Raw genomic sequence first — 21,566 nt, 5'->3', positions numbered from 1 at the left:
TTCCATATTTTCCTGATAGATTAATGGGCACCATTTATCCAGAATAAATAAATGTGGAAGGCCCGCCTTCCCCCTCCCCTGTACCTCATCATGTTACTGATTTCCACCAGACCACTGAGCACATTAATGCAAGTAAGCCTCTGTCTGGATTCAGAAATTATCACATTTGCTAGAGAAGAAGTGTTTGGCATTGCCAGTTTCTTAACATTGAAGTTAAAAAGAAATATATTCTGAGAACTCCAGACTGCAATCCACACAGATAAAGCGCAGTTGAAGGATTTTTCTTTCCTTTCCCTGACTTAAATGTAACCCATGTGCAAGAAAGCACAGATATTTTACACACCCAACTACTCCTGTTTCACCATGTGCATTTATCTTATTTCTTTTGAGAGGCATGTTAGACACATATATTTAGACTCCTAGCTTGCTAATTTATGCCAGCTAGTGTAAAATTATAGGGTAGAGAATAAAGTTGCAGAATCAAACCTTTATATGAGCTTTGAAGGAAAATTTTCTACTATATACAGTCAGACTTCCACAATCCACAATTTGCTAATCTTTCCACTTAGCAATTTGCATTCCTGCCTGCACACACATGCATTCACAAACATACATCCTTCACACAAGAGAATGGTATTTCAACGAGCTCTCACATTATTCAGACTACACTGATTCCTACAAAATATATTACTGTAGCTGTTCCTCCTTATTTCTAACAGCTTGTTTAATCTACAAAAAGTCTAACTACATATATCTAACACATTATCTGTCACTTGGATGATTTCATTGTGTGTTCATGGGGTGATAATTGCAAATGTGGAATGCAAATAGTATATAACCTTGTTAAATACATTTCTTTAAGAGGAAGAGATATGCCTTTGCTGTATGTTTGCTGTCCCCACTCACTGTAGCTCCAGGTTTTGCTAAGAGGTATAAGTTGATAAAGCCTGTTGGTGCATTTGCTGACATATCTTATCCTGAATGACATTATCATGACATATTACAGCTAGAAATAAATAAATTCCTTAGGACTGGGAATCCCATTGGCAAGACACGAGCTCGCCACATGCCAAGAGAAGCATGCACTCCACAGATCTGTAGGCGAAGGCAGAGCATTGCTGCTGTGCAGGCTCTGACAGAGATGTCTGTTGAAGCTCTTTGCTACTTTTGTAATAGCCTCTGTCGTCTCTCCTTCCTTGTAAATACATATTAGTTTAAAAATAAAGCCTGGAAATTCCTCCAAGTGAAGCACAAGTGAGGAGCCACACAAGCTCCCTAATCCCAAGAGACAGAAAAGGAAGGTGGAGCAGCATAGGTTCACCTTCAGCCCAAAGAACTAGCAGAGGAAGCATTTTGGTTTTATTTTCTACCAAGCAGTATTCCACTACTTATTGCACCACTGTTTCTAATATGCTAAATTAGAAATATGAAGGTTAAATTAACCTAAAAGAAATTACTAAAATAATCAAGGGAAAAAAAGTAATCTTCTTCTCTCCAAGATGCTTTTCTCTTTTATTTTTCTAAAGACAGATGCAAAAAGCAGCAGTCTTTTACTTTCTAAATAGCTTTCAAAAGCCTGGACTTCTCTAGAAACCTTTTGAGTTCTTATTCAATTGCTTGGAACACTCTGTGCTAGATTTACTTGCGATTTGCTTAATTTTTTCATATACTAAAGTGATCTTTTCAATGCAATTTCTTCATATTTACATCAGCCTGATGAGCAAAATCAATCACATATATCCATAAATTAATGAGAATATGAAATAGAAACTTTAATTATTACTTAAGTAATAAACTATAATATTAGTTAAGTGAAAACTTAATGGGGCTTAGTGGGACTTAAAGAGATGATGAAGTATTTTTGAAATGGCTATTTCCTGTTTATGGCTTTTGCAGCCCTGGCTGGGTCTAAAGTGACAAGCACCAAGCTGTAACATTCAAGAAGTTGAAGAAATACTATATTCACAGCTTTAGAAACACTGACTGCACCTGCTTGTTCATGCACACAGTGGCAATGTCATCATTATGAAGGGAGCTGGTTATTCAGTTAAACAAATACATCAAGAACCAGGAAGAAGAAGAAAAAATCCAACAACCCAGCAGGCAGTTAAAAAAAACCATTAAAATATGTCAAAAAAAATGGAAGTCCTCAGTTATAGCTTATCCAAGATTTTATGGAGGGAAGAAAGCTGCACTCTTTTGAGCCAATACTGTTTACAGTTGCTGCAATGAAAATTCTAATTTTGTGCTCTAATGAACACAAAACGATCCATAGTCAACCTTGGCAAAACTTATAATGGCTGTGTAATTGAAGTGACTTCGTCACATTAAAAAAATATTTCACAAAATTGTAAGAAACTGCCAAGAAATAAAATTCTGGGATGGGCAGTCTTGGGTATGTGACACAGGCAGCCATATCATCTTTGCTGCTTGGTACATGTCAGCATTATAAAGCTATGAGGTATTTGTCTGCAGTTGCTCTTCTTACAGCATATTAAGACTAATTGTGAATTACAGCAAGTGTTTTGTGGTGAATGTGTGACCCAGAATTTTCTTTTTAAACACACTGCTTGTGCTGTTACACTCTCTGGCATAATCCACATGCATGGGACATGCTATATGGAAAGCTGACAGGTGAATCTCTGTGCACAGGTTGTGTGTGACACTGGTGGACCTTTAAAGAATTCCTCCAGTTGTAAATTCACAGAGAAAGGACAACAAAGTGAGAAGGGGATTGGCCCATTAGGAAGGATACAGCTTCAAACTCTGGAATGGGCAAACCATTCTCCAAGACACCAGATTTCCCCAGAAATATCCCTGGCAGAAAAGGCAAACACTTGCCTAGCAAGTTTATGCTCACCACTATTCATGGTCTGGGCTTTTAACTCTGAATTTCTTCCCACCCTTCCCCTTATCCTGACCCTCATCAGGGTCCATGCCCTCATTCTCCAGCAGGCAAAGCCCTTGGCTCTCTCCCTCTGCCTGCAAGGACATCTCTCCACTGCCCAGGGATGGGCCAGAGCTGATGGACAGAAGGTAAGGCCCAGAAAAATAGCAGTTCTGTGTTAGTGAAGCATGTTCATATTTAACAGATGCCATGCTGAAATACAGTGGGATTAATTCAGACTTGAAGTCCAAATTCGCCTCTAACTCCACTTATACAGAACTTGTCTTTAAATATTATAGTTTTGATTTCAAATATGACTGACCAAATATTTTGACTTATCACAACAATGACTGCAGCAAGCACCTGGATAAATCCTATGAAGCAGCCCTAGACCATCCCCAAATGCAGTACTAAAGCCTTGTTTTGACTTTTCCTGAATGATCTGGGGATTGGGCACTGAAGCATCTTTAGGAGAAATAAATAAAAAATCCCTTCCCATTTTCACAGTGGTAGGAATTTTTCCAGACATCAGTATTTCAGAAGACTTTTTACAGCCCTCTTTCACTTGAAGGACAAATCCGATTCGACATGAAGTTCCATTACGAAGAAACTGTTACATGTGATGACACTGGTTATTGAAAATTGAAATGAAGTGAGAGGAAGCTAACACCAACTTGTATGAAATTCTGCTGTCTTTGAATGACACGGGGAACTCAATCTATCTAATCATCAAAGTGAAGCCCATTGGGAACCAAACTACAGTTGTATTGCAGGAGGTTGCTACTTGATTGCTAGACCCAAAAGTGCTAAGCCATATGCCACTTATTTCTGTGTCTAAATAGCTTACTGTGATTGATACTGAGAGTGGCTCTCCTCTTCACAGAGAAACAATCATGAAAACAACAGGAATTAGGGTACAGTGGATAGAGATTCTTTTTTACAATCCTAATTTTCAACCCTGTCGCTTCCCTGAGCTTAATGTCATTTATTCTTTAATGAATTGTAGCCCATGCTCTGTATTTTCCCAGCAGAACACCAGCTTTTGCACAGACCTTAGTGTGCAAGCTGCACCCAGTATTTTTTTCTCCTGCTGCTGTTGGTGTGTGGCCAGATGAGCCCGACATAAGGGTTCACTGTCGGCCTTGAGTGCAAAAAAATTTCCCTTCTTTCTTTAGAAAGATTTTTTTCCACCGTCCTTGTGCCAATCTCCTTGATTTTTCTTCCTCACTAATCTGTCTCTGTGAATCAGCCTTTCCCCAGCTCTCCTGCAGCCTCCCCAGGCTCAAAGTCGCTCCAAGGTCAGCGGCGCGCCCTGGTCCGCGGCGCCCGCGTGTCCCCGCTCCAGCTGCAGGCACAGCGCGCTGTGCTTACAATATGCTCCCTTTCCACTTGGCTCCACTGGGAGCTGCTGCACGGATCTGACCTGGGCTGCCGTGGTCAGAGAGCGTGGGGCTGTCACGACATGGCCCTGCCACGGTGACAGGGCTGCTGCAGGAGCTGATGCTCCCATTACAGCGCCATGGGAGCGCCGAGCGCAGAACGCAGCACAGAAATCACAGAAATCGGCCCCGACATCACAAGCACCTCCAACTATGCTAATCTCTTCTTTCATCCATGATCTCTGCTAGTCACATAGTGTTACAGCAAAGAGCTCTGCACTTAAAGGAATATCTGCAGCTTTCCTGCCACTATTGATAAAAATGTTTAATACTCTTGTTAGGAGGCGCAATTTGATTACCGAACTGTTATCCAACAAATCCTGAAAACAATTCAAAGTAAATTTCCCTAATATGTCTATTTTTCTATCCTGCCAGAAGGGTTGCTAATGAATTTGCTGCTTGAATGCACAGACAGATTGGGAACTATAACTGTGCTGGCCTGGGCAACATGGCACTGGCACCAAAAACCTATTTGTACCCATGCAAAGTTCTCTCTAGAGTATGTCTTTCATCCAGAGGTGATTTTCCAATAAAATCAGCCTCGATTATTGCAAGCGCAGGAGCAATCCCTGAGGGAGTATATCAGGCAATTCAATACTAGGAAATGTTGTACTAGGCAAAATTAACCTTGTAGCAGTGTTATTTCCTGAAACATTATCTAGCTTTGCCTTTCTTTCGTATTCATTGATCATAAATGACTGGAATTTTTTTCTTCTTCTTTCACTTAGAACAAGATCATTATTTTTTGTAGTTGTATTTAAATAAAATGCTTGAAAGACACCTGTGTTTCTTTTATTTCATTTAATGCCAAAGGAAAGGACCTTTTATACTATATAGCTGCATGTTTTTTGGGGCATTTAAAAGGTGATAAGAAGGAAGACCATGTTTACTCAGTGGTATTTTCTTGATCATGCTAAACAGAGGAACCCTTAAAGATATACAATCACAAGGCCACAAACCAGAAAGAAAAGGAAATTTCATTGTCCCCTTGCACACCAACAAGAAGTAGGAGAAATGCCAGTGAAATGTGTGGAGTTTTATAGCCCAAAGGACAGCAGGCACAAGCCCACAGATTTCAAAGATACAGCTGGGGAAATACAGATTACAAGGATACAGCTTCAGTGGAATCCCACTGCATTGTAGCTTTATCCACTGCCTCTTGCCAGGCTCTCCAAGGCAGGGATTTTCATCTGGAGAGTGTCTAGAACATGCTTGAATCTCACTAAACCATACAGTCTTATATGTATTCTAACAGTAACAGTTCTGCTCTGGTTATTTACCCTCCAGCAACACAAAAATGGTCTAACAGTGAAATTCAGGGGTATGAGATCTGAATGATGGTTCAGTAGTGCTGGATTCAGCGAGCTCTCCTGAAACCACCAGCACAGGTTCTGCCAGTTTTATCAAGATCAGGACCTTCCTTCAGTTTTCCTAGCATTTGTTAACTGGTTGCAATACTGGAAACACATTTTTAAAGCATATAAAAAAGATCACAGGTAGCTAGAAAATAGTTGTTATTTGATGTAACACACTAAGCAAACACTCGGAATAATGGTTTGAATAAATGCTAAGTAATTTAAAATTAAAAATAATATACAGGAAGACAAATATAAAATCTAAAATGATCAAAACCACAGGATTAGTGAGGAAGAACAAATGGGCGCTTCTTTGATCAACAGCAGACACATGCTAAAACTGGGAAAAAAAATATTGACATTAACTAACTTTTTTTTTCCCATCAAAAAGAATCAGGAAAAATAAGGTTTTGTTTGGCTCTAACTTTCATTTTTTCACAACTTTTAAAAATGGACCTAAATTTAATCTTGAAAAGCTGCATCCCAATGAAGGCGCAAAAATGTTTTGAAAAATAACAATCGTGACCCAGATAAAACAAAAACACTTCTTTTTCTCATCAGCTGCAAGACTCCTGACAAACTCTACAGAAATGCACGATCAGCCTTGATTGTCTGGCATATACATGTGTCTGTAAATGTGAGGATCCAAAAGTAAGGATTCTGCAGGTGCCCGAAGTTCTGTGATGGCCACTGAGCAGCTCGGCAGCTGAGGGGCGTCCCACAGCCAGGTGTGCACTCAGATGAGTGAGAGATAAGCTGAAGGAGCTCTCGGGGTCTGTCCATCTCACTGTCTTTAAGCAAACACTGTGCACTCCCCGGGCCATGTGGTAATTTAACCATAAATTACACAATCAAACCGGAAGCGTTTCGCTGTAAAACACGGGCTCTCTCCAGGCACCTGTTGTGGTGGTAGCTGGAAACCTTAATAAAGCACTACCTGCTTTAAATTTCAGAGCCTATCAATGTGACTCATTTGTACAGTTTTAAGTCCAAACAAACTGCTAGTCAACTAAATTATAACTTATTACCACAGGCTGCAGACTTTTAATACATTCTGTGGTTGGAACAGGACTGATTTACTGCTTTGGGCCCTGCCAGTAGTTATCATGCATCATTTCACTAGAAATAAAAATAGCCCTAGTGTGGTTATCCTTTGGAATGATAAAAATTTATCTAACAAGATGTATCAGAGGAACAAATTCAGAAAATAAAGGTAAAATATTAAATAGACTTATTATTTTATGTCTAAAGTACTACATCTTCTAGCTGCTGTGATGACTTTGGAATAAAGCAAATGGTACTGCAAAAAGGAACAAAGATCTAAAGGAGCAATTGAACTCTGATAAAACCACATGGGGATAGCTGAATTGTCAGAGCTTTGCAAGAGTCAAAATTTACATAAAAATCAGTATTTAGGGATTAATGCAATATCATCAAAAAAGATTTAATATGTGCGTTTCTTTGCAAACAGTTGAAAAGCAGGAGTTCTGTAATCCATTTCCAACACTAACCTTTAACTCGTGAGAGTAAAGTAATCCTTTGCAACACTTCTGGATTCACATTGTGCGGAAGAAATGCAGCCCCTGGACAAAGCCCACTGGAGATCAGCAGCAGCCTGTGCCTCCTGGTCCCTCTGCAGGTGCTGACCCTGCTGTGAGCATGGTGGGTCTGCACAGCCTGCACCACGGGCTGGCAGAGGCTGGGGCATTTTGTGACATTCTGGAGGGGCTTTATCACTGGTGCAATAAACCAATCCCACTGACCAATCACTGCACCTGTGAGAATTTTCAAGTGGACAGACTAGGAAGATCAGGGGCTAAGGAACATTGTCTATAATTGCCTGTAAGTGGGCTTTTTCCTGGATTTCTGCTGGGGATTTGAGTGCTTTTGCATGCTAGACTTAAAGTATTAAAACATAAATATGAATGAATTTCTCTGAGAAATGAATATGGGCAGGCAGTTTAGGCACTATGTTATAATGGATTTTTAGAACTAATTGAATTGGTGCTGTCTGATTTAGTAGTTTGCCAGAAATAGTCTGAAGAGAAATGGCAGGAAGGAAGGTTCAGAATCAGAGACAAACAGGTGGCATGTGGGAATTGCTTATAGCAGGTTTGGGGTTTCTGTTTCTTTAGAAGTGGTTTAAGTCTTGTAGTAAATGTCCTGTAAATATAGAGAAATGTCCATAGGTACCTATGGCCCACAGGTGCCTATGTATCCATGTATGTACCTATATATATATACACACAGAAGGATGGAATAGTTTGGGTTGGAAAGGATCTTATCAAGGTCAGCCCAACCCCCCTGCACTGAGCAGGAACATCTTCAACTAGATCAGGTTGCTCAGAACCCTGTCCAACCTGCCTGCTTCCAGGGAAGAGGCATCCATCACCTCTCTGGGCAGCCTGTGCCAGTATTTCACCACCCTCATGTTAAAAACTTTTTCCTTATATTGAGGTTAAATTGACCCTCTTTCACACACATACATGTGGCCACCCTCCCACACCATCATCCATGAATGGGAGGCTTTTTCAACCTTGTCATGACACACTTTTTTCATCCCTTTCTAAACACAGGCCAGGAGATACCCTGCAGTGGAAGAGCTGCATGTGTACCAATAGCATGCTGCCTCTTCCCTACTTCTATGGGGTACAAATGCCTGATCTGGCTGGTCAAAAGCAAAACAACTTCCAGAGTCAGCCCACTGGCCTGCATTTTTGCCAGTGGGAGCAGGAGATCTGTTTATGGTTGCTGCTGTTGCTGCACACGTTAGCTAACCCCCGGAGCCTGACCTGCTCGCCCTCCTGCTTAGTGAGTCAATAAGAAAATCCTTTGGCTCTGCACAGCTTGCTTAGACCTCAGACCTTCCATGCAGAATAAGGTCCAGCCAGGGAGGCAAAACCAAGGTGCCATTCCAGCTGGTAAAACAAAGATATTTTTAAAGTGCAGTCAGGAGAAACAGGCACTCCTATCCCATGTATAATCAAGGATGAAAAGGCCACGAAAAATACCACTGCGCTTTGCAAATGAGAGGTCAATTGAAATGTCAAGATATCAAATGTTAATGGATTGCATTTCCAATGATGGTTGGGACAGAAAACCATACCAAGTCAAGTCAGATGCCCTTCAGACGAGAAGATGAATTTTATGGCAGGAAAAGACAATAAACACCAGAAATCTTGCTGGTTAACAAACTTGTGGCTGATGGAAAACAAATATATTTTGCAGCAGGATTTTAACAAAAGCTATAATCTCAAAACATGTATCTGGAAGTCATTAAAACTACAGCAAATTTAAGCATATGCAGGTGTTTGGGGAAAATGCCATTACTTTCTACTGAAGATTTTAAAAGGGACTATAAAAGAAGGGAGTATAAAGGACACTCAAGGAAAGCAATGTTTTCTTCCCTGAAGCAAGAAGTTGCTTCCAATATTTTCACAGTTCTACAAAATTTCATGGACTACATGACTACACTCTAAAGAGCATTCATTTTCCATTTAAAAATTCTAATTTCTTTCTTAAAAAACCCTTGCATTTTATAGTGTTGGATGACATCAAGTTTTAGCCAAACCATTCTTTCACCTGCCCACATTTTCCCAAGGAATCCATCTGGCCATTTTCACAAACGACTGTAATCTGAGACATTTGTTTAGGGTGACATTATATCCAGTCCATAGTCAGAAGGGCACTGCCATCCAAATAACTCATCTCTTTGTATGGAAAACCTGAAAAGAACATGTTTATCTTCCTGTTTCTGCCCAACATAGCAGACATAGAGTCTTCTTTTCCAACTGCAGAGAGACTTGCCTTGTGTCTGTATAGCTCACTGGTGGGCTAATCCACATTATTGGATCTGGAGTAGGAAGACTTTGGTCTGTACAACAGAGGGATGTAATATCAGAAATGAAGAACAGTGACTCATCATTTGCTCTTTTCTGAAAAAATAACTACTTGAGTGGATTCCAGTGAAAATATGAGGAAAAGGGTTTAAAACCAACAAAAAGATTGTTTTCCCCCACACTGTGTTGTGGTGACAGGAGGTACAAACTGACTTCATGAAAGACTTTGCATGGAGAGTAAGTCCACTGGTGCCTCCTAAACACAGGACGCGTATTTGCGGAAGTGCAAAGCGCCGTGTGCAGGAAGGTGGGAGGATGCTCCCCATGGAGGAGGTGTCTGTAATTGCTGTCCTTTGCCCCCCACCCTCTGCTGCTGGCAGAGTTAAGGCTCTGGGCTGGCTGACCTCCAGTCCACGTTAGTGTAGAGGCTGCCAAGCCAAGTGCATATGTACTTGAGAGTGGGGACGACCCTGGATATGGGGGGATCCTGCAGCTCAGCCCACCTCAGGACAAGTGATGTGATCCAAGTCAACATGAACATGATTCCTCTAAGCTTTATGCTGATGTGAGCTCCCACTGTCCACATAAGTTCAGAAAGAAATCTGGGTTTCAGAGCAAAGCTATAGTGGCGTTTCAATGACACCAGTGTTTTTTCCCTCTTGCATCAAAAGAGGGTATATAAAAGATTAATTCCTCTGGATCTGCCCTAATTCAAAACCATCTCTCATGTAACAGATCTTTAGAAATCAGAAACCCTCCAAGGAGTGAAATTGTTTAAGTCATGTTACTTCTTTCAGGTGCAGGGATAGGAACAGCTTGATAAGGACCAGCAAGTAAATAAGCACGTAGGACTTTACATCCAGGAATCCCTTTTGTACCACAGACTCTCAGTGTAAACATGGATAAAGCCAATGGGAGAAAGCAAGTACTCCTTACATAACAAGGTCATGAGAGCATAAATCAGTTAAATGTAAAAGATTCAGCAGATATGGGGCCCAGCTTGGTGTCATACACCCTCAGAAAAGGGTCTTATGCTTTTGGGAAAAAAAAAATCAGTTCTGCAGATACAGAGATTTCTTAGCTATTTTCTGAGTGCTTATTTATAGTAATATTATGTAAGATGATTCTACCAATACATAAAGATGAGTTCTGAGGATGCCTTGTGCCTTCCAGTACTACAAGCACCGCAGGATTGAAGCCAAGCCTTCTTTCTGAAGGAGCCAAGGGCCACTGCACCTACTTGGGCCATCAGGAAGGTTCCACAAGATAGTCTGAGCACCAACATACCCTTGGACATTGAGAAGCCAGCTGCTTGGCTGCCTTACTGAACTGCAAAAAGAAAACTTCCTTGTTTTTCCCCATTTCCTTGTATTTCTGCCTTATTTAACGCTGTAGGGATTCCAGAGAACATAAAAGAACAGTAAAATTCCTACCAAATATTACACCAGCAACATTAATGAACTGAGCAATGAAAAGCAAATAGACCATTTCTATAGAAATCTCCATCATGCTCCTAAACTAATACATTAAATGGTGGCACTGTTGGCTCTGTCCAAGGACTTTATATAACCTACAGTCTTTAAAAGGAAGTGATTTTTGCTTCAGTTTTGGAACACAAGAACTATGTCAGCATAAGGTAAAAACAAGGAAATTTTTTATGCTAATGACAACTGCGAATATTTTATATATATATTTATATATGTAAAAAAATATATATATTATAGCAGATGTCAAATGCAGTTAGATTCAACTCTACTTATTAGTGGATGGCTTTTAGCCAAAAGCAATTCACATTTGCAGAAGTGTACTATCACATATGTCTTAATAATAAAAATGTGTTTTTAAAAATGTATGTGATAAGTCACATATGGTAGAAGGAATCTGTACAGCTTTCAGCCCTTATGACAATGGAAGCTACTAACTTTATTTTGCATAGCTGAAGAACATTAAAATTCAAGTGAAATTCTCCTTGACATTTGAGAGCTACAAAAGCAGCAACTAAAAGCTGGCCAAGCTTGAGCTGTACTAAGTGTGGCTCTGACACTTATATAAATGCAATCCATGGCTACTACTGCTATCTTAAAGACACTATTCTTTCTTTTACCCAGAGAGCTTTAGCATGCACTCATAATTGTATACAGGTACCTTAAATAGTTACATGTCACTGAACAAAACTAGGCAGATTTTTCAGCTGCTTTGTTATGCATAGTGTAATTAATGTGTATAATGGATCCCCTAGGGTACTAATTGAAGCTGCCACCATGAACATAGACAAGGAGAAGTTAAACAACCAGTTGGGGGAAACATGACAGGGTGAAATACACACATGTAAGTGGAAAGAGTGAGACTGTCCATCTGGCCTTCTTCCATTTCAAAATATTACCCTTACTCAAGTCCATATAAAAAATAACTTAACCTAAATCACCCTTTCCTCCCAGCTCTCAAATCTTTCTGGTGGATTAATTTGGCATCAGTGGCACATACATCCTGTTTAATAACTGCAGTGCTCAATGCCTCTGATACAATTCAGTTGAGTCATTCTTGAGAATTTGACTCAAAATATATAAAAAAGTGTATGAATGATAAATGATTATTTTGGAGCTGTTCCCCAGGAATTTCATCACCTTGCAACTCCTGGATCCTGTATAATGTGAGATAAAAACACAGCTCATTTCACTCTCTATTAAACAACCCCCAGCTAACAATGACTTTAATTCAGCTTGCACTGAATTTGAACTAGCCCTATAGGCAAGAAAGGTCCCTTGTCTTATTACAAGTTTCACATGCTATCAGGTCCTTGCTGGATCCTATTTCTAATTTTTATCAGACTGAATGAAACATAAGGAGAGAGTGATTTATGGTCATCTGACATATCGCCTAATCACTCCAAGGAGTGTTCATACACATTCTGTGCTCACTTTATAAGGTGTAAATGACTACACATGATGGAATCCAAGTGACAAATAGAACTGTACTCTTCTGTTACGTGTGCTAGAACACAATGACTGGGGAGTCCTGTCAGTGCATGTTCTTGCAAAAACAAACCCACTCCAGTATAAAAGTCAGCATTATCGGCAAACTACTAAAAAAATAAGAACTCTTGTCCTTAACATGAATACACAGTTACTGGGATGTAGTTAAACTGCTATGAATTCCTACTGAAATTTAAATATGTGTTTTTATTGGTACATAAGAGCCCATTAGGACTGGAGTATTCATTATTTAAACAGAATAAGTGATGCTGTTAGCTTTAACTGAAAATGCCTTTTCTCAAAGAGCCAGGACATCTATACAGCAACTTCCTTAATTCAATGATATATGGTTGAGTGTTGCTGCTAGGGCCTTATGATTTAAGAACTTATCATAAAATGCCCTTGAAATTGCTCCCTGGTAGCTTGCTCATCCTTCACAAAGCCCTGTGCAAAGAGCAGAAACATGCATGTGTGTATGGTGCAAGAGAGGCACACGCACAGAGGGAGAAAGAGCTCTTAATCAACAGGATAGCAAAGCCTTGATACATAGGTGCAAAAGATTCCCATGTGCCCAGAAATTATTTGGCACATTCCTAGTTATTTCCCCCGTCAGACCTTCTCGAGGATCGCAATTAAAAATCATAATCTTTTTTGCATGTACAAACCTCCCCAAGGCTAGAAGCACTATGTATTGAGCATGATTGTGATTATTTGGCAGCTATTCATAGACAACACATTATTTTATGGAAACTGGATGAAACTTGAGCAGTGCAATCATTAGGGACACAAGAGAAATCGAAAGCTTTCCTCAATGATACTGACCTTTTTACTACTATGATTAGGGGCAACATGAATTCTATTATCTCCTTCATCACCCCTCTCACTGTCTTTTTAGTCATTGTATACGACGGTGTCATTAAACTCGCATTTTCAAAGGGATATAAAAATAACTTACTTTACAGGAATGTTTCTCAATTTTGTCTTTTCGGCAGCCTGTAAACACAAGAGGGGTGGGGGAAACAAATCATTAAGCAAGAGCTACACCAAAGCAAGCAAACATCAGCTCATGGGAGCTCTTCGCCAGCAACATCCCAGGCTGCGGGACCATTCAGAGAGATAGCGCTGGGTCTGAAACACTCCTGCACTTTCGTGATATCAGCGGGGTTTGTTTACTTTTAATGGCCACCAGTCTTTAGCAACTGCTCATTCAGGGCTGTTACTTCATTTCCCACCCTGAGGTCTGGCCCCTTTGTCACAAGCTATCTGTCCCTATCAGGAGCAAGAACAACAACAGGAAGAAATAGAGGGAAGAACGGATTCCATTTCCAAAACTGTTTTTATTCACCAGCAACAGAAAAGGGCAAGAGATGACCAAATGTTCAGATCAATTTCCTCTTGTGAAACCTTTGAGAAAACACACTCCAAATCATCTAAATGAGTAAATCTTTGGGCCCCTCGGCCTGCACCACCTCAGACATGGAGCCTGGTTCCAGTTTATTGCTGAACCCATTGATCTGTGTACAGTCCATTTATCATTCATGAAAAGAGCCAGTGATCTTCACAGTATATTAGAAGAAACAACTCAGATCATCTGTCAACGGCCCTCTTATTTCTGTTTCCCTCTCCACGGGGATTTCATCTCCTTCGATTCTTCTTGAATTAAAATGTTGCTAAGCAACACAGCTGGGGGCAGCGATGGCAGCGCCGCGCCAGTCTGTCACACTGCTTCAGCTGCTCGAGATGCTGGGGGAGACTTCTCCCTTTAATGCTTCTCTGGCATAATTATGTAATCTGAACCGACCTTGCATCCCACTCTTGTTTTGTTGGGAATAGGTAAATAATATTTTAAGGGAAGAGGGATGTGAATGTAACTGGCAGAGAAAGCTGGTGTTGTACCGTTTCGGAGAATTCCTCCTGGTGTTTGCAGAACAAGGCTGTAATAGATTTAAATGTGGAAAGTGGTCAGATGGTTGGTGAGATTACAAGCACAGAGAGTAGCGAAAGGCAGAATTAAGACAACTGATCCATAAACCCATTATAGAAAGGAAAGTTTTAGTGCCTAATTACCTCCAGAGGTATTTTTACAAAGCCTGCCGACATTTAGGAGAAGGGTTATGGTGAGGAACTTTAACCTCTGCTATACTTAGGGATGGAAATAAAATGGTTCCCTCATAGGAAGTGTGAATATTAGTGGTTCAGAAAAATGCTCATATAAGCCCTTGACAAATTAAATCCTTTATGAAAAATTATGAACTTTTGAAACCTCTGGGATCTGCACAACTGGGTTCCAAATTTTGGCAGAATGAATTTTCCCTTGAGCTCTACGATGGGGCTAGTTTTCCAAAATACCTGCTGTTTTGGCACTTTTGCCTCCCATCATAGCAAAGGTAATATCTCTATTTAAATCCATTAAAATCCCTAATAATGAGTTTAAAATTTGGGAGAAAGAATGAGAGCTTGTGAGAGCTTGGACGGTGAAACAGCAATCCTCTGGGCTGGCTCCCAGCTTGCAAAGAAAAATGTGTTTGTTTCATTTGGATTATATTTTCCATCTAAAGAATAAATCAACGAATGCATGATAGGAATCAATTACATTAATTGTACAGTAGGGGTGCTAAATAAAACACTTAAACCTCAGGAAATGCTCAACTTCAGATTGCACAAGTAATTGAGAAAAACCCAAGCCTAATTATGCCTTCTCAAACAAGCTTATGATGAAATGGGGTCCCTGCTTCAACGGTGAGATAATGTGATTGTGTCTCTTTCCAATAGTTCTCTGCAAATGCAGAGTCAGAAGCATGCTATTAAGAAACTTTCTAAATAATAAGCTACATGTAACAACACAGAAATGCTTAATTTAAAATGAACTTAAACACTACCAAAAATGGCATTTCTGTTTCCCAAACTTCCCCTAAAATCCAAGTTTCAGTCTTATCCTGCAGGAAACTAAAATAATTTTTAAAGCTCAAAAACATTCTTCCACAATGTCAGAGTATTTTTTGACTGTGGAGTGGTATTTTCCTTGACTCTTCCATATACCAAATAGCTGGACCTTAACAATTCTGAGTTCAAGCATGTGAAACTTGCATCTAAATCAAGGTTTTTCCCTGAATTATTAAAAAAATCACTACACAAAACCAGGCATCAAAATACAGATAAAGAAAAGGCAACAGCAGAGAGGAGTGTCTAGGATCACAAGTAAACAATGATAATGCAGTTGATTTAATACAAAGTACAGCAGAATATATTCTGGAGAGCACATGCGTGATGGTGTGAGCTAAACTGTTTACATGAAAGATTAAAGAAGATGAAGATATTTCAGAGAGTGAGGACTGGCAATGTCAAAGTCACAGAATATTAAAGAGCAGAGTCTTAACTGCATGTTTGATTTTTGACCACTTAGCTATGTCTATCACAACCATTTACCCTGCAAGAAACGTAGCAGTTTCAGGAAGAAAGAACTATAGATATATTTTGTTATCTTGGACGGTGAACATTCTAGCATTTATCTTTCCCTAGATTTTTACATGGAGAATTTCCACCTTTTTTTTTTCCTTTGTTACCAGAAAATCACACTCTCCTAACTCTTAAGAAGAGGCACATGCTGGAGGAACAGTGTCCTTCACACAAACGCTTGCTTACACAAAACTGAAAAACCATTACGAGTGCTTGGGTTAATCTACATGCCAGCCCAGTTTAATTCCCTGTTACAAAGGATTCACTTGGAGTGGGATCACGGTGATGTTAAACACAGCACACCATACATCAGGGATTCCATCAGAGAAAGATCTGGATCTGTCCTCCTGTTTTTATTTGTCTTGTAGGTGCTGCTCATTCATTTTTCAAAGCGTATTTGTTGCGATATCACGAGCATGCCCAGTGGCAGAAGATAAAGGAAGGCAAAATCAAAGTGACATTGAGTAACTCTACACATTAAGCTTTGATGCAGAAACATATTGTTTGAAAATATTTGGTGTGCAGCAGGTCTGTCAATTAGAGCTAATTATTTTTCTCTGATCAGGAAGAATGCAATCTTGTTTTAGGCAGGTTTCTTTGAAATGTACGTCTTTTATATAACTTCATTATAGGAAAATACTTCTTCCAAATTACTTCTTTTCTCGGCTGCTTAGCTATTGACTCAAATTGTCTGTGTTGAGTAGTTCTCTCTGCTTTGATAATTAACTTTTGATCATTACTGAATTTAGCAGCTCTAGTCAGATGTGTTCGTAGCCATCCTCCTCAACTATTTCAGTGTTCATCGCCTTTAATCTTTGAACAAAATGATCTCATTGAGCCTCCATCAGCCTCGCTACTCAGTTAATAATTCCTGTTTCTCATCTTCACCACTGAGTTTGATTTGTTTTAGACTTGATGCAAGCTTTTGATTATTAATTTAAGATATTTCAAAGACAAACATGTTTTAAGAGTTATTTTTTTATCTTATATTCCTAGGCCTTTACAAGTAAGAAATTGGTTTTAACTTCACAATGACTCCTGAACTTCATGTATTAAAAGTACTATCTAGAAACAGAACAGGTGGGAGGTCCCTAAACCCCCATATATGTGCCCTGAGTGACAGATGCTGCTGCCAAAGAGTGAAATGAAATTAGACTGGTACAATGAAATATTCAATGGGTGTTAGGAGAATTACATCATGGGACCTTTGCTAATTTTGAGCTTGAAAACATGCATTAAAATAATTTAGGATGATTAGAAAATGGAAGTCGGAGTGAACCAGACAATCATTCCACTTTAATTTGTAATTTTCTTCTGCTTTTTTTTTAACAATTATGGCCTCTGAATAATTGTACTTCTGCTCCCTAAGACCTTATTTCAACTGCTGACTCCAGTGTTGAATAAGAAGGAAGAAGACGAGGAATGTGTGAAAAGCAGTAAGACACAGAGGCTCATCCATCAGAGAGTTTTGCCCAGGGATGTTTTACCCTGATTCCTGTAGCTGTGAATGACTCAAACCTCTACACCTGATTTTGGTGCTACTTGTTTTACCATTAGCTGAAGAGGCACCTGCACTGTGCTGTACTTTTTCTGTAGCGTGATTTACCCAGGAACTTATTTGGTAGAAGGTATTTAATTGTTACACAAAAGATTAAACAAAGGAATAAGCACAAACTACTTCTAGATTATGAACAAGGACTGCAAAATGTGAAAACGATGCTTTTATTCATCACTATCAATTACCTGACTGGATTTTGGATTGAATGAACCAGAAAAAGCATTCCAGTCAGTACAACTTTCCTACACCACAAAGGAAAGATGAATGAACTGACAAGAGGGTGGCTCAAAAATAACCAAGTAAAATAGTTGGCATCTGCAAAATGCATGTATATTATTTTTATAAAATTATATTTTTGGTGAAGTGTTACAGGCAAAAGGTCTGCTATCCAAAGAAAAGATGCATTTTCCATTGCATAACTGAAAATCCAGAATTTTCATTGAAAACGATTTCATTTTGAGAAAGTGAGATGAGACAAAAGATTTTTTCCAAGAATGCCCCCTCACCCTCTTGATTCAGAAGCACTGAGCCAGCTAAGAAGGCAATTGCTGAGCCTCAAAGTATCTCTTAGGGTGAGACAGAGGACGCTTCATGCCACTGAATGTGCTGGCAGAAGAAGGCAGGCTTTCATGCTCAACTTTCCCCCTTTTTCCATGAGCTGTTGCAACTCTAACTCAGATTTATTTCCCAGTTTCTAACCAGCTCTGCCTGCTTGGGTGAACAGCCAGGTGACTATACAAATAAGTTTATAATCCACCACACTCTTCTCCTGTGCTGTAGGTATAGAAGAGACTCCTCAGAGATTTGATTCAACAGTACAGTAATAATAAAGATACTTTCCATATTAGTTAAGTTTTATATATCCAGTTTATATCTCCTCCTAGGTTATAAACTGTTTTGGAAATTTTATCATGCTCTTATTTACACAGAATGCCTTCTCTATGATCCTAAGTAACCAGCTGAGAGCCACAACTGATTGACTGTGCTGTGCTGATTCTCTGATGATACAGCTGGTGCTAAACACACCTTGGGAGGAGGAGGATATGGTGTGCAGCAAACAGACCATCCAGAATTGTGCTGGGAAGCAGAAAGCCAAAACCCAAGGCCTGAAGGATCAGCATGTGTATATATAAATATGTCTGTTGTGTTCCTCATTTTTTTTATTCTTTACTTCACTGGTTACATTCTCCTCTACCTGTCCCCTAATGTCAGCAGAGGAGATTGTATTTCTTTCTTGCTAATTGCCTTTGACATGACGTTGGCAACCTTGCATTTGAGATTCTGAGTGTGATGCTCCCAGTCAGTCTCACCTCGAGGACAAAAAGGCCAATGTTACTGTATCTAGGACCAAAACCAATGGAACAGATACTGTCCTCCTCGTGTCACAGTTTTAAAAATGAGTATTTTTCCCTCAGGATTCAAATGTGTGGAATGGATTAGCCAAAAACCATTTATTGTAATACCAAGTCAGCAAGCATGTGGTATCAGCAAATCAGAATGGTTCACTGAGCCCTCGCTGGGCATGAAGCACAGAGAGCTCCATCATTGCTCTGAGCAATGCAGTAACCTTCATGGCTTCACAGGGAGATGCTCAGGAGTACTTGAAATGCTGAAAATTTCATTTCAATTGTTGCAATGGAGGTTGGGTGAAACAAAACCAAAAAAAAAAAGAGTTTAAGTGACCAAATCTAAACCAGTCTGTCTGTGGTTTCGGAGTCACCTTCATCCTTGACAATCGTGAACTGCTTTTAATTGAGCAACAACACAAAAATATTTGGGCTTCTATCAGCAGTTTTTTCCCAAACCCTGTTTTCCATCAGTGTAATGGTGTAAATCAAACTAAGAAAGTGTGCAATAACAAATGTGGCCACTTCCAATTCTTGAAGAACTATTATATACTTTTTTTTTTTTAATGGAGAAAAGAGCTACACATCCTGTGAGTGCACTCTGAGGAGTGCTTGGCTGCTTGTGTAGATGTATCTGAGCTGGTTTTAAATTAGCCACTGTGGATACTGAGGGCATTGTTGCTCTCGCCACACAGGTTTCAGTTTACTCAGGGTCTTTGGTGAAATTTACAACAGAAACTGTTTCAGCTATCTGTCAGTGAGCGGCCCTGCTGCAAAGATAACTCACACAACATGTTTGCTTATTTTAGGACTTCAATACTAATGTACCTTGACAAAAGAGGCTTGAAACAGTGTCTTCCTTTCCCATAAATATGCTCTTGATGAGAAGCCGCTATTTGTGCTAATTTTGAGTCCTCAATCCAACACAGGAGAAATTGTAACATGACATTGCAAATTCTCCTGATTCTGCTTTTGCAGTCCTAAGAATCACTGTAACCTACCCCAGGTGACTCTGCCTTGTCAGGGGAGTTGGACTTGATGATCTCCTGAGATCCCTCCCAACCTTGGAATTCTGTGACTGTCAAGTTAATTTAACAATGCTAACCAATGTCTCATAAAGTCTAGCAGATATAAGTGTTCTCAGAGTACCAACTATGGCAGAGAATGGAACTCCTTCTAGAGCTAGACCTGATTTCTCATAAGCATTGTTCTATTTGGAAAACAACTATACATCCCTGGTGACAGAAATTTGGAAAACTGTACTGAATGGTCCATTTTTTAAGAAAAAAGATCCACACTGAAATTGTGGTTTGAAACATCATTTCCTGGAAATTAATTTGTTACAAACTGATCACAAATGACCAAAGCTTAGTGGATGATAATCCTATTGTGAAAATATAAAAGATTTATTGGTAACTAAAACTCAGTGTTTGCCATTGTCTTATTTACTGATGATTTTTCTAAAATGTGTGTTTGGTTCAGCCCTCCAGAAGGCTAACAAATAATTAAAACATCCATTCCTTACTGGGTTTACTCCATAGCTGTACTTCATCATGTTAATCACATGATTAAAAAATTGAAGAGGCAGAAGAAACATAGAAAAGGTCAAGAATCCTTTTTAAGAGAAACAAAAAGTTTTCCCCAAACTTCCTTCAAGGAATAAGCACCAAAAGACTTGTTTCAAAGAATATCCTGTGACCTTACTGTCCAGCAGCAGACTGTCACCACAATCTGAGTATTGTTCAGTTTCCCAGTTCTAGCAGGAGAACCATCTTTTATATCCCTGGAACTTATCTGAAGAGTGCTGATATTTTGTGGTCTTTTTATTAAGGTCTTTCTCTCTCTCTGTACAAGATGCAGTTTCAGAGTGCAGCTCCTGATTGTTACTTTTGCAATGTTCCCTTGCTCTGCCACAATGGACAGGCAGACACCCCCAGACACAGCCCCTTGTACCCCTGCTCATTTGCAGTTTATGCCCTTAGGTTTCCCTTTGTGATAAAGGCCTTTTTCTCTTTTCTTTGGGAATCCAGCCTGTCCTTAGTCTTCTCCTACTTTAAGTAAATGCATGGTTTCCTAGACTTGAGAAGCAAAAGGGCAGAGTCACAGGGTACCAGCAGTGGCAATGAACTGATGTTGCTCTTGCTTGAGGATTTTAATTTATACTGAACATTTCAACTATACTGAATGTTAAATTTAAGCAGAAAACAGAGGTAAACACACATGAAATAACTCTTTGCTGACCTTGGTCTGGTTTAGTACATCGTTTAGATGACTTAGCCTCTTACTAAATGGCACAGATCCAAAAATTAGAATTAACAGTATTGCCATGAAATTGGGAATTTTGAAAAGCAGGCACACTCTCCACAAGAACACCCTGCTCAAATCAATTGCACTGTCACACTGTGGTCCTGACCTGTCCCTGTGTGCAGGGAGATCTCTTCTGGAAAGATTCATCCTGCCAGCACAGAATAGAACACCTACAACCCCAGCAAACCTTGCAGTGGCAGACGAATTCATCCTAAGAAAAATTAAGGTGTTTAGCTTTCATTACTGTTCTCTTTCTGGAATACCTCCAGGAGAGATCAACTTTCACTTCTCTCCTTATTCTGGCTGACAGAGGCTAATTACTGGATTTATCACACCCTTTCCAGCACCTATTTATGGCTTTTCTGGTCACCTATGAGTCCCTCCTTCAGCCTTTTGCTCCCTGTCTC

At 39.7% G+C, this 21,566-nt stretch overlaps 1 protein-coding gene across 3 annotated transcripts in view; it reads right to left on the bottom strand.

The window, feature by feature from the left end:
- Positions 1 to 21,566, bottom strand: part of AFF2 (ALF transcription elongation factor 2) — a 323,813-nt gene that overhangs the window by 59,763 nt on the left and 242,484 nt on the right. For all 3 annotated transcript variants that reach the window (XM_084213128.1, XM_084213130.1, XM_084213129.1), the window contains exon 9: positions 13,448 to 13,485. In XM_084213128.1, coding sequence (XP_084069254.1) covers positions 13,448 to 13,485 — 38 coding nt within the window. The remainder of the gene's footprint in view (positions 1 to 13,447; positions 13,486 to 21,566) is intronic.

This window comes from Fringilla coelebs (genome assembly GCF_963513975.1).
Source record: "Fringilla coelebs genome assembly, chromosome: 11".
Taxonomy (NCBI): domain Eukaryota; kingdom Metazoa; phylum Chordata; class Aves; order Passeriformes; family Fringillidae; genus Fringilla; species Fringilla coelebs.
The sequence above is the reverse complement of the archived record's forward strand: the minus strand, read 5'-3'. Positions and strand labels throughout refer to the sequence as shown.